The following is a 13,680-nucleotide window of genomic DNA, read 5'->3' on the forward strand; positions in this document are numbered from 1 at the left end:
CATTTTTGCCCAGCTAGCTCATAGTGGCTTAAGCCCATGTCTTTGTAAGAGACATAATTTACTTATTTTATTTTTCAGATAAACATTTACTTAACAACGCTCTAGTCTATGCTGTGTTTTTAAGAGTCTGGTATTCAGCTACAACATATGCTGTTTTTGTTACTGATGGTATAATTGTAATGACACAGGCTCCTGCTTTAGCAACCGTCAGAGGATCTGCAGTACGTGTCAGCTATTGTTTGTTATCTATCTTTTTGTCATAGCATGACTTGGTCTTTATTTTCATGATTTTCACCTTTAGTTAAAAAATGATTTACATAAATTACACACTTCAAGATAAATTAACTTTTATAATCAAGGGAAATTACTTAGTATTCGCTCAGCTTTAGAAAATTTTGTAGAACCGGGTATTTGAAATATCAAATAGATACATGTACATGTAGGGCAGTCAAGGGAATTATTTGGTTCCAAGGCAATTTTACAAAATCAATGAGGAATGAATTCTTTTTAGAATTTTATAGTCACAGATGCATATCAGGTATGTGACGGGGGTGATTCTTATATTGTTCATGGTGAGAGTGGTGCCATTTTTATTAAAATGACCAAAAGACGACTACTTTGATTCAGATGTAATTTTTGTTATGTGTCAAATATTTCACTGCATTCATGATCAAAAGCTTTGTAAAGCTTAAATACTTGTCCCAACTGTTCAAGGTTTGACCTCTTTGGCTATTATCAAGCTGTGCTGTGCAAGGCATTTTATTTCTAATCATTTTAGTGAGTTAGCTGTATAACACCAAGTTTTACAGATTTTAGTATTTTGAAATGTTATTTCAATTTATCTGCTATTTATTTTGGCAACTTATAATCAATTTTCACATGTATTTTATAATGAAGGGACATAATCAGGCTGATTTACTTATACCAGCAAAAATGAATATCTTTATATAATTTAATGACATACTTTATTTCCGTTTTGTTAATTAATAATTTTTAACTAATAATTCTGAAGGGAGGTCAGTTAGCTGGCAAGTCTTTGTACTTTGTCTTTTGTACTGTATACTGTGATTACTTTAAAAATGATTTTTCAGTTACTGTAACTATTTAATTTATGCTATGAAGTATTGCTAAAACAAACAGGTTACAGAGAAAGTTCAAGGTACCACAGTAAAGGATGATGATTATATGAGAATTGGTAGACCTATCTCGTACACATGGAAAAATAAATTCTTAAAGGCTGAAGCTACAATAGAGAAATACAGACTCTACCTGAGTACTTTCCCAGGAGGTTTGTAAATTGTCGTATAATTCAGATAGATATGTTATAATAAAAGGTTATGCCTGTTTTAGTTGATTTATTTTTATGCTTATGAAGCATCTTCTTTAGTAAAGTACAATGGTTTCTGTTGGGGTCAAAAAGGCGTTGCAGCCATAATGATCAAACTTGCACAGATGAAATCTTAAATGATGAAGAATGTACGTTTTAAATTAGAGTTCAAAAGGTCAAAGGTTGATATCAATAAAGCTAGATATTTTGAAGACAAGGACCTTTACCCTTTGTCTTATTGACAAATCAAAAACATTAACTTGTATTTAATTTTATTTTTTATTTAAGGTTATGATATTCTAACAGTCAATGAGGTGATCCCAGGAACAGCTACAGGTTTTAACATGTCCAGAATCAACCTGACACCTGGTGTCAGATATTATGCCAATGTCATTGCCTATAACTACGCTGGTGCCCATACAACATCTTCCTCTGATGGATTCATTGTAGATCATATAGATCCATTTGATGGAATTGTCTATGATGGATTAGGTATAAAGCCTAAAATTTATTTTTGTATAACTAATTAACATTAAGTTTTGTTAGCTGATATTGGCAATAGTTGCCTTCCAGAAAGAAATTTAAAGAGGGAGGCTGCAAAAGTGATAAGGATACTTTTTTCTGTTGTTAGAAGCCAGAGAAATGAAGATGGGTGATTTATTTGTTTTCAAAATCAAATTGAATGGCAATTAAAATGGGTATTGAAACATGTGGTATAACCTAAAAACAAAAGCAATTTTTTTTTTTAGTTTGTCTTTTAAAATAAAAAAAAATTACCTCTCTATTTAATATACTTTTTTTTTTAACTACAGGGATATTGGACCAGGAATACAAAAATTCTTCTGATACCGTTTCTGCTCACTGGCATGGGTTTGTAGACACTGAATCAGGTATCCAGTCCTATTTCTGGTGTGTAGGGGAGACAACTTTTGTACACAGGACATATGAGAAATCTGAATGTAGTATCTTACCTTGGACAAATGTAGGGCTCCATGTGTCAGCATCTAGAAATTTGTCCTCTGAAATATCACAAGGTAAGATTTGTAAGGAAGATATGTTTTTTATTGGAATAGAAAAGGGAACAGATGTGTTGAAAAAAACACGGTCGTATAACTCCTATAAAAGTAGTAAATACTTACAGAGGTCACAAAAAGGTCTTTAATAAGTTTAAACACACCTTAACGTAAGCTCCAAAAGGCCCTGACAACATAAGGAATAAAGTCCATAATAACAGAATAATGACACTCCTGCAAAATAAACTAAAAAGTCAAATGGCACGAAGACATATTAATGACCAACATTAACAGTAGGGCCGAATCATTAATTTCTGACCAAGTATTTTGTATCATGCTACAAACTACTGTAGACAACTTGGAAATAGTGGACAAATATAAGAAATTGATGAAATTAGATTAAGGCAACAAAAATAAGACGGAAAAAATTAATGTTTGTATATAAAACCTTAGGAAATAGCAAAATCTTGTCTTTTCACAATGATTGAAAAAAGTTAATTATCACTATTTTGTTTAAAATCCCTTTGATCTTGCTATACAATAATTTTCAATCTTACACCAGTCGAGTGAGAATAACAATTATTGCTAGTTTCTATGTCCTTGTGTGACATACAAGCAACAGTGTAGGAATATTTTGATGACCCAAATAACCATCTGATTGTTTACTGCGTATGAAATAATGTATGAAAATATTGTGGCAATATTTTCTAGTCTGCAATGGAAAATGATTTAATACAGTAAATTACCCAATTAGAAAGAATAAATCCTAAAATTAATGAACAAATTTTAAACACGATCGTCATAGTTAACCGATTTAAAAAAAAAAATTATATTACATCTGCACAACATACGTGACGTCAGGTAGCACGTCACTGAAAAATAGTCTTGAAAGGAAATTTTGCAGCGTTTATAAAACTTACATATATAGGTCAAAGAAAACTGAAAATAAAAGAAAACTATTACCTTACAATTCAGCAAAACAGCGATAAACAGATTATTAAATATTTTTTCAACTTGTGGGAGTTTCTCATGCATGAGAAACTCCCTCTTGTTGAAAAAATATTAAATAATCTAATAATGTCAAAAATCAATATGACGCTTTTATAAAATGTAGGCTGAATTTTGTCTATAAGTATTTTTTTTTTCAGGTAAAAAGATATACAATAAAGTGTATGCAATAGATGAAGTTGGAAGGAAATCATCTGTAAGTGTATCAGATGGTGTTATTGTTGACAAAACTCCACCAATAGCTGAAAAATTTATGCACAATGACAGAAACATTGTTGACAATCCATCTTTTGAAGATACAGGAGGTGATGAGATAAAATGGGAAAACATAAGTACTACAGATATATGCATGGTATCCAGTAATTACCATCCATTACAATGGATACCAAACGAAGTATCTTGTTTAGGTGTAGTCTCATCTGATGTCAACTTGGCCATTGATGGGCGGTCATTTTTATACATCCGTGGAAGTGTTCATCAAAAGCTTTTCAATGCTACCAAAGGCACATTGTACAAAATATCATTTTACTCAAGTCATTTGCCATCTGCTGATTCTGTCAGTGCAAATAAAGAAGGATTTCTAGAACTTGGGGGTGTAAAACATGTTTTTCTAATTTATACAAAACCTTACAGAAAGGATGGACATTTAGAGAGTTCGGGTCGGGAAAAAATTTCTTGGCATCTCCACACATTTTATTTCAAAGCAACAGAAAACATGGTGAACATTTCTATAGGTAGTATTGATGTGACAACTGGAATATTTATAGACGACCTTTCTGTACAAGAAGTGACCTTGACAATAGCTGCTACCAGGGGTCAAGTTATTGGTCATGTGGTTTATTTACATGAATGGAGTTCTATTCATGGATCATGGAGTTTTGTTGATCCAGAGGCACCTATAGTGGAATATTCATGGGCAATAGGTAATCATTTAAATAAAGATTAAAGGTTTTATATACCTTGTATGAATAGTTGCCAAAGGATATTGGACTGTTAATGTCTTAAACAGACATTTTTTTATAGATGTGTTATCAAACATGGAACGTACATTGCTTTGAAAAAGCTAGGATCGAATTGAATTTCAAGGTTATTTGTCAAGGTCACAATAATGCTAAATTGTTTCACCAAAATGAAATAACATCATTTATAAGGTAATTGATCAAAGATTAAGGTTATGAAATTCAGTCAAGTCAAGTCTAATGAACTCAGAACTTTAACCTTTTTCTTTTTTGCAAAACAGGTTATACTGCTGGTGGTACACAGATACAGCCTTTCAAAAGCGTTGGTTTGATGAACTTTGCCTTCAACAATAATATAACACTCATTCATAATGCATTAATATATGTGACGGTGATTGCTACAAATGCAGCAGGGTTAAAGGGCATATCTTATTCTGACCCAATACTAGTAGATTTGACCCCACCTGACATTAAGTTTGTCTATGATGGGGAAGGTAAGTAGTAATACTGTTGCCTTCTGCAATCTTCAATATTTTTTACCATGTTGACTGTATGGATATGGTGGGCATCCTCACACACTTAGTTTTGGTGGTATAACATGAGTTATTTTTATGTATCTTCTTCATTAGTGGGGGTCTCCATACTGTAAATGCATTTTCCATTGTCATGGTGATAAACAGACTATGGTGTGGTTCATAATAAACAATGCTATTTTTTAAAGTTTGACAGCATGTATTTATCATTTTTCACCTGCTGTTGCCTTTTATTTATATTATGCTATCTAGGAAAATTTATCATTTTTCTTCATTAAGTGTGAAATGTCACAAACTTAATATACACATCAAGCCAGAACAGGTGAAAGTGTTTAGAACAGTCTCATAATTACCAAGGTATTTAGCCTTCTTCATTAAGTAGTTTATTGTCAAGTCTAACTATATTTTGTCTATAATTGTCTGTGTGTATGTCAGATTTACTTTGCCCCAACAAGCAAATGTTTTGTTGGTAGACCTTGTTTATCAGCCCACATATCTAGTAAGAACAATTCCTTTAAACCGAATAATAAATTGATGAACATTTATAGGTAGGTTCGGCCTCATTGGTTGGTGTGTTTGAAGGAATGTAATTATTGTATGATCACCAAAGGGAGATAATCCAATTCATTGCTTTTAAATTTATGTATATAAAGCAGGGATATTTTCATGTGAAAACTTTCATCAAGCATGTGCACAGTCTTCTAAAGACCGTGAAAGTACTATTGTTCATGGTACCAATTTTCATGGTATTTTGTGGATAGGCCAAAACACAGGAAACCTCAAAACCGTGAATTCAAGAATCCATGAACTTGTGTTTCTACCCTTATCCATCAAGTTAATGGTATTCATGAATTAAAGAACTTTTTTACCTACAATTTTCTTCTTTGAAACTGTAAAAGTACATCAGATCAGAAGATAATTCCTGGTATAGCATGATTTAGAAATATTTATCAGCATCATTCTTTTTATAGGTACTGATGAAGAAGCTTGGGAGTTGAATGAAGTGATTGCTAACTGGGATGTAGAAGATCTGGAGTCTGGTATACAACAGTGTCAATGGGCTATAGGTAAATTGAGTTATCTCCAATGTCAATGGGCTATAGGTAAATAGAGTTATTATCCCCTATCAATGGGCTGTTGGTAAATAGAGTTATATCCCCTATCAATGGGCTATTGTCTCAATTACAACTTACTGGTCAAATGACCACCCCTATATGTAATATCAAAACCACACTGAACTAAAATATATGTTTTAAAATTGCTTATTCTCTGTGTATGTTATTTATGTTGATCAATAATAGTCAAAATAAAGCTGAGAATTTGTACTTAAGATCAAATTTGTAATTTACTACAAAAGTGTATGAATATTGTTTACATGTATGAGTAGTTTGCCTCCATGGCAGAAAAGTTAAAAATGTGGATTTTCAGTATTATTTATTCAAGTAAATTTTGTGAATATTTCTACAAAATCATTTTGATAAATTTTCTTTCATATATCATACTGAAAATCCATACAAATTTTCAAGCTTTCTGCTACTAAACAGTTATTTCATATTTAAGTGATTCGAAGTCTCAATGTTGTATGTCCATTTAAGTACTTGAAATACATGTACATGTATATATACGAAACAGTGATGTTTAGTGTTTCAGGAATGATTTCTAGTTTTTCGTCTAACTCAATAAAACCTTGTTGCTTTGTAGTTTTCTCATATTTTCAAAATCTCTTTCAGAGTGCACTTATTGTACAGCTAGCTTACATTTCTCACACTATTCATTTTATTGAAAAGTGGAAGTTTTAGCCAGAAATTAGGATAATTTCATGTATTTATTATTTCTCTGAAACCGTCCTGAATTAGTACTTATGTTTTTCAGTATTCACATGTGATTCTTTTTTTACATTTTATGAAAGCTTGGTTTACATTTTATGTTATAAATTTACATGCAATTATTGGAAGGCTAAATATTCATAAATTGGAAGCAAAGCAGAGATTAGAATGTGATAGCTTTAAAAACTCATCATAACATCAATTTAATCATATGTTATCATTTCTTAAAAAAAATGTAGGTTACAAACCTGGAGGAAATGACCTTATGGCTTACATGCCAGTAACTGCAAATAGAGGGTATAAAGAGTTCTCGTACGATGTACTGACTGGCAGAATAATTTACACTACTCTTAATTGTGAAAATAAGGCAGGACTATTTTCTACATTATCGTCCAATGGAGTAAGGATCTCAAACCAGCCACCTTCTGTTCTGACTGCAGAAATTATGATGTTCCCTGTATCTCATACAGAATTCACTCCTGATAGAGGTTTCCAGGGAGTGAATGACAGCTTGAGGATGAAGTGGACAGGTTTTACTGATGATATTGGAATTGAGAGATATAGGGTAATTGAAGTTTTTGTATATCTGGCTTTAAGTGGTTGTATATAGTAATCATGATGTACATCAGTTTATCTGTCTACACCATTTTCATTAAAAGTTTTCTATGCTGCTACTTTTCACAGCTATTTGATAGTTTTGACACAAGCCTAAAAAAATAATCAGGGGAACCAAGGTTATAGTGGTAATCAAAAGAATGTAATCTAAGGACAAAGACCAGACATGGAAAACACACATGGACGACAAAGGACATAAAGTAACTAAAATCATACATACAAAGTAATAAAAGTAAATTAAAGGTATGCCATATAGTGAGAGATTTTTCAAAGTTCAAAGCATCATCAAGTTCCAGTTTTATACACCTTGTTTTTGACCATTTGATTTTAATGCAAAATTTCAGTCTTCTCTGCATTGCAAGTAATTAAAAACAACCAAACTTGATATTTATACTGACCACTTTGCAGGAGGTATATTATGATCATGCAATTAGGTGTCCACCTTCAACTCTTTGATACTAATTTCTCTCACTTGGAAACTTCATATCACAGCTGCTTAATATTTTGAAAGAAGTTCATTGAATACACTACACCATTTCAATGGATTTGATTTCAGTCTGAAGTGACATTGATTTCCCGTTTGACAACTTTTTAGCTCACTTGGCAAGAAGGGCCGTGTGAACTATTGCAATCACTTTGTGTCGGTAGTTGTCGTCATCCTGTGTCATTAACAATTTCAAAGGTCTTCACCTTCTTTGACAATACCAGACCAATTAGAACCAAACTCAGTATGGTTCTTGCTTAGGGTGTTCTGCATAGAAATGATGCATGATTTTTGATTGGTTGAACAACATGACTGCTGTTACTAAAGGTAGAACATATGTGTTGCACAGAAGTTTTTCACAGATATCTCCTGAATTGTTAGGTTTAGCAAAGTCCTGACATGCAGATTAAAATGTTCAGTATGATGTGATCTTCCTGTGGTCTTATTTTTGTGTTTTGTGTGAATCTGTTAAGCCAAGTTGGAGTTAATGCCTCTTTTGACATTTTTTGCTATTTGTAATATTGTAAAATTTTGTGAAAATTAATATGATTTATCTGTAGGTATGAGTGCAGGTATTATCATGCAAGAAAAAAACATGGCTGCTTTTAAAATGGTCTATAGAGCCTCTAGTTTTATATTTTGACCATATGGTTTAGTGGTTTTGAGAAAGGGCTATTCTCAGGACTTTCTAAAGATATTCAGAATTTGAATGAGCCTTTAAATTGGAAGCCTTATAATTTTCTTTTAGATGGAAGGGCCATTTTTAGCCAGAAGATCATATGGCCAATGGCCCCTTGTGTTCTCAACCTATGATGGTTACTGTGTATGGGGTATTTAGTGTCCTTTAGCTTGCTTATCTCAGTTGTTCTACTTTATCTTTGTTATAATAGAAGTTTTACTCTTTGTTTTCTTGTATGCTTAATTTGATTTTGTTAAAATGAGTGTTATTGCCACCTTTTTTTAGCTCACCTTGCCAGAGGTTTTTATTGTTTATTGCATATATCTCCAAAATTGTTAAGTTTAGCCAAAATCTGACTAGGTGAAAGTGTTTAGCATGACGAGATCTGTTTGCAGTCAGATTTTCATTGTAATTTGTTAAGCATGTTTGAGTTGCCCTTTTTCAACATTTTTGTTCCTATTTTTAATGTAATTCTTTTAAAAAATCTGCCCTTCTAACACTACTTGACCAATTGGAACCAAACTTGGTATGAATGTTTCTTGGGGTATCCTACATAGACCTGATTTGGAGATTTTTGATCTGTGGAAAAAAATGGCAACCGTTACTAAAAATTGAACAAAGGGGCCAGACAGTAGTTTTTCTTATATATCTCCAAAACCATTGAAATTATTTCAGTTGCTCAGTTGCTGAAATTACCCTTATTACAGGGCCTTCAAAAGTCTTCAGGAATCATAGTTGTCAGGCAACCCTTTTTAAGATTAATTGCCCCCCGTTTTTTTTACAGTTTACAGCCAATATCTTGAAAACTATAATAGATAGAAAGAAACTTTCAATTGCTGAAATGATCCGCATAATAGTTCTACCAAAGTATTCTTGAGTCAAAATTGTTGGACAACTCCTTATGAAATTTATTGCCCTTTAAAGACAAACTTTAGCAAGTGAGTGATTCAGACTCTTCAGAACCATTTGTTTACAAAACATGAGCATAATATTTTTTTCAGTACATTTATTCCTGTTTTTTTTCTCATATGTGTTGCAGTGCTAAACTCAAGGTTCTCTATGTGGTGTACCCAGTACTTTGAAGAATTTTGCACAAACAAAAGCTTACTTGACAAAAATTTAATTTTATGACAAAAGACACTTCATATGTATGAAACAAGCCTTCCATATATATATGAAATTATCCTTTCTGTAGGTGAATTATAAAGGTGACAACACCAATGAGCTTATGTTCTTTGCTGATGTTCAAGATGTCCTTTATGCACATTTTACAAAGATGACTTTGACAGAAATCAGCCAGAACTTCTCCATACAGGCCATTAATAAATTATTCAAGAGAAGTGACAAGGCAATTTCTCAACTAACTGTTGATACTACTCCTCCTAGTGTTGATGGTAAGTTCAAATATTTTTGATACAACCCTGAAAAAGGTTAGATAAACATTTATGCAATTTTGTAAAGTATTTTCAGTTAAATGATTGAGCATGAGTGTTGATGTTAAGTTCAATGCACATTGATATGTGTATTAATAGTGTGTGAGTATGTTGACAGCTAGAAGAATGATAACCTTTCTTTAGTGTTTGACTGTAAATTGAGACTGAGTGTTGTGAGGTGGCTGGATGAACATTGATAGAAATATTATGTCTGGAATTAAAGCTTGTACTTTTGATTCTGTGCCATAGAATTGTTACAGTCAGTAAATTGATGGATTGATGGCTGAAGATTGAACGATCCGTGAAAGATTGATAATCAATGACAAATGACCAAACTTATTAAAAGCCGATCTCCCGTTGTTCCTGGTTTTTGTCATGTTGTGTGAGACATATCAGAAAACCTTGAGCGATGCAAAATTGGCTTTTTATAAGATCACCCAATTACTAATCTTATTGTAAACTAATGGATGGTTGATCCATGTAAGCTTCAGAATTGCAGAAAGGTAACAAAATGCTGTTTTAATTTTACTTCCTGTATGTCATCAGAAAAAGCATCTGTAATTGAAAAAAGTAACCTAAATTAATGTCTTAGTTCATATCATTTTGTAAATTTGTGTGAAATGGAAAAACGAAACAAACTGATATGTAAACTATATTTACTGACCAGCCGTCAAGTGATGTAAAAGGAAGAAATCACTGGTTTTACAAATCAGGTAGACAGATGAATGACTGATCAGTTTGAATGACTGATCTGAAACTGATCTGTGATCAATAATGAATTGCAATTATAGATGCATAAGTTGGTCTGGTAACTGTAAGTAGGTTAGGAACTTTTTTTTAGCAAGCTGGCCATGATAAGGCCTATTTTTTTTCAAGATTCAGATTGGTATTATAATGATAATTTATTTCTGATTTGTGAGCTTCCATTATATTATATTGTTTGGGAATCCAATAAGGAGGATACAGAGACTTTGAAAGGACAGTGATTGATGTATTTTTGTCACATTTTTGCCCAAATTTTGCATAAAGTGAATAAAACTTTCCAACAAAAGGAGGAAGGTCTGACCTCTTGATCTGCCATCATCAATAAGATTTCTGCTACATGTTACAGATTATTTGCTTTTATCAGTACGTATGTAGTGGTTGGACAAAAATCACCTCAGAGAACACTACTGTTGAAAATAAATTTGTTGAAATTTTGTTAAACAAAAAATCATGGTTGCCAGTAGATTCTAGCAATAATTTGTTTGCCTTAGAAATTATTAAGAGAAAGATGAGTGAACATTGATACAACTCTCAATAGTGTACAGCTGTTTTTATTGAAAACCATAAACCACAATTTGCAAAATTATAAAAAATAATAAAACACTGAGGCCTTATTTCTTATAATTCACTTGGTATGACTTCTTAGTACTGGATCAATTTAGACTGCTGAATTTTCAATAATGTTTGTTTTAAGTACTTGTATACAGTTTATTTTTGGCTTTAGATCCTTTGGGTCTTATGCTGCAAATTCTGACATTTACATGAACCAATTAAATCTGATTAAATCAATGATCAGATCAGTCACCAATCATTGGTCATTAAGTTATCAAATGGTTGCTCCAATCAGTTCAGGGATTGTTGGAGTAACTTGGATGAACATAGTTTACATTGATTTTAAGTTTGTGCTTTGCATTGAAAAAGTTGTATGGAATACAAATTACCATACAAGTTTTGTAAATCCCTGCAGAAATAGTGTTGCTTTTTAGTGTAATGATTGAAAAACATGTTTTAAATAACATCTTTTTACAGGTACTAAGTACATGGATATTTCCTGGGTAAATCAACAAGTCATTGTGTCTTGGGATCAGATATTTACTTCATTAGGTGATATATTCTACGAGGTGTCAGCTGGTTCCTCAAGTTCTGGTGTTAATATCATACAATGGCAAGAAACCAACCAGACCAGTATAACATTTGGTATACCAGCATCTGTATCAACAAAATCAGGGTTACCAGTCTATATAACTGTGAGAGGTGTGTCTGATGGAGGATATTCTGCTGTTAAAACAGGAAAATTTGTTCTTCCTTGATAAGATGCGTAACTTTTTTTTTTCAGCTGCAATTAGGAATGTACATAATAAAGCTTAAATATTGTTTTTTGAGTAGATGTTTAAATGACCTTGATATTAAAATAATGTTTGGGACTATATGCATGGCTTGCTGTTAAATCTTAACAAAAAAATTTGCAAAAATATGCATTTCTTAAAACATATGGTTGTATAATGGTATCATGCTGTTGTCAGTATCATTCTCTGGCATCTGTAGACATTTCTTGTCTGGCCAATAACGATAACAATTTGAAATGCTGTCACAAGGTTCCATACCACAGATGATGTTTTATACCAGTACCTACCCCAAATGTTCAGTGATTGACCGCTGCAGTCACATCAAGCAGTGCCCAGTGCACCATATTATTCTCAAATGATGAATTATCAGTTGACTTTTTGACTTTGCATTTTGTTAATTCACATATACCTGCTTTTACTTTTAAAAACATAATGTCTGGTTTTCCCAGATCATAATTAAGATTTTTTATTACATTTACTATGATGTATTTTAATGAAATATTGAATACAATATAGTTTGTAATTCAACTTCTTTTTTTATATGATATATATTAAAATTTATAATGTATGATATTTAAAGTTTTTTTTGGTTATTGATTTATAGAACTATTTAAAAAATCATTGAAAAATAATGCCTACAAGGGAAGTAAATGATTTTTAGTGGATTTATTTACATATTGTGCTGTATACCCCCTGTACCTTTATGGTTACAGCTTCTCTAAACTTGTACTAAAAGATGATTTTACACCATATGTACTCTAAAGATTACTGAACTCACATTGCTGTTTTGATTCTGATAATTTAATTCATACGTAAATGATTCCTTATTTTACCAACTAAAGGTGATATACATGATGTATGACATTTCGCAGCAATAGTTTTCACTTTTACTCTGTTCTGAGTAATTTCAGCTTTCAGTCAATAAAACAATTTATCAATTTGTATGTTTTATTTCAGACGGTTCCATTTCAGATTTACAATTATTGTATTTTAAATTTTAAATTGAAATGATTCGTAGAGCAGTCAAATGATTTATCATTAACATCAATAATAGAAGTAGGACATGGCAGATCAAATCCCCTGAATCCCAACTTGGTTTGATTTTTTTAAAAATTGTGTTAATCCTTTAGGAAAAAATGACAAGCACTTATACACAGTAAATTCTGGAATTCTCTTATATGCCTTATGCCCAGTGGTAAATTCAGGAGGTTCTATGGGTTTGAACTGTCTCTTTTGTTTATTTTGTGAAAATAAATTAGGATTTGGACAGAAAGGAGCAAACAATAGACTTGAACCCCCTCTGGAAATTTTATACAGGATTTATTTAATTCAACTATGATATCAGTGACAATACACCAGGACTGATGTCTGAGTAACACAAGATATGTCTGTGAGGTAAATTGTTTGGCTACGTCTGGCATGAATTTGTTAGTTCTGTGACCAAATATTGATACATTGTGATACAATCCGTCCAATATATTTAATACTGTGATCATAGTGAAACATTTATATACATGCTTTGTATTGTTAAATAATTCCTTCATTACATGTTAAATATTTTTGTATTTGTTGATGATTCCTTCCTGATTAAACTTTCTTGTTGCTAATAAAAACAAACTTTTAATACATTTGTTTCGTTTTTTTATATAGTGGATGAATATTTTTTTGTTCCTTCTTAGTATTTAATAGAAC

At 31.9% G+C, this 13,680-nt stretch overlaps 1 protein-coding gene across 2 annotated transcripts in view; it reads left to right on the top strand.

The window, feature by feature from the left end:
• Positions 1-13,612, top strand: part of LOC148613841 (uncharacterized) — a 78,799-nt gene extending 65,187 nt beyond the window's left edge. For both annotated transcript variants that reach the window (XM_088587476.1, XM_088587477.1), the window contains exons 45-54: positions 79-221; positions 1,141-1,288; positions 1,616-1,819; positions 2,140-2,361; positions 3,489-4,271; positions 4,589-4,801; positions 5,812-5,907; positions 6,906-7,231; positions 9,640-9,838; positions 11,672-13,612. In XM_088587476.1, the coding sequence (XP_088443602.1) occupies positions 79-221; positions 1,141-1,288; positions 1,616-1,819; positions 2,140-2,361; positions 3,489-4,271; positions 4,589-4,801; positions 5,812-5,907; positions 6,906-7,231; positions 9,640-9,838; positions 11,672-11,952 (2,615 nt within the window). In that variant the 3' untranslated portion in view covers positions 11,953-13,612. The remainder of the gene's footprint in view (positions 1-78; positions 222-1,140; positions 1,289-1,615; positions 1,820-2,139; positions 2,362-3,488; positions 4,272-4,588; positions 4,802-5,811; positions 5,908-6,905; positions 7,232-9,639; positions 9,839-11,671) is intronic.
• The last annotated feature ends 68 nt before the right edge of the window (positions 13,613-13,680 follow it).

Source organism: Perna viridis, chromosome 6, assembly GCF_037379345.1.
Source record: "Perna viridis isolate PV_CMFRI_1.1 ecotype Kerala chromosome 6, ASM3737934v1, whole genome shotgun sequence".
NCBI classification, from domain to species: Eukaryota; Metazoa; Mollusca; class Bivalvia; order Mytilida; family Mytilidae; genus Perna; species Perna viridis.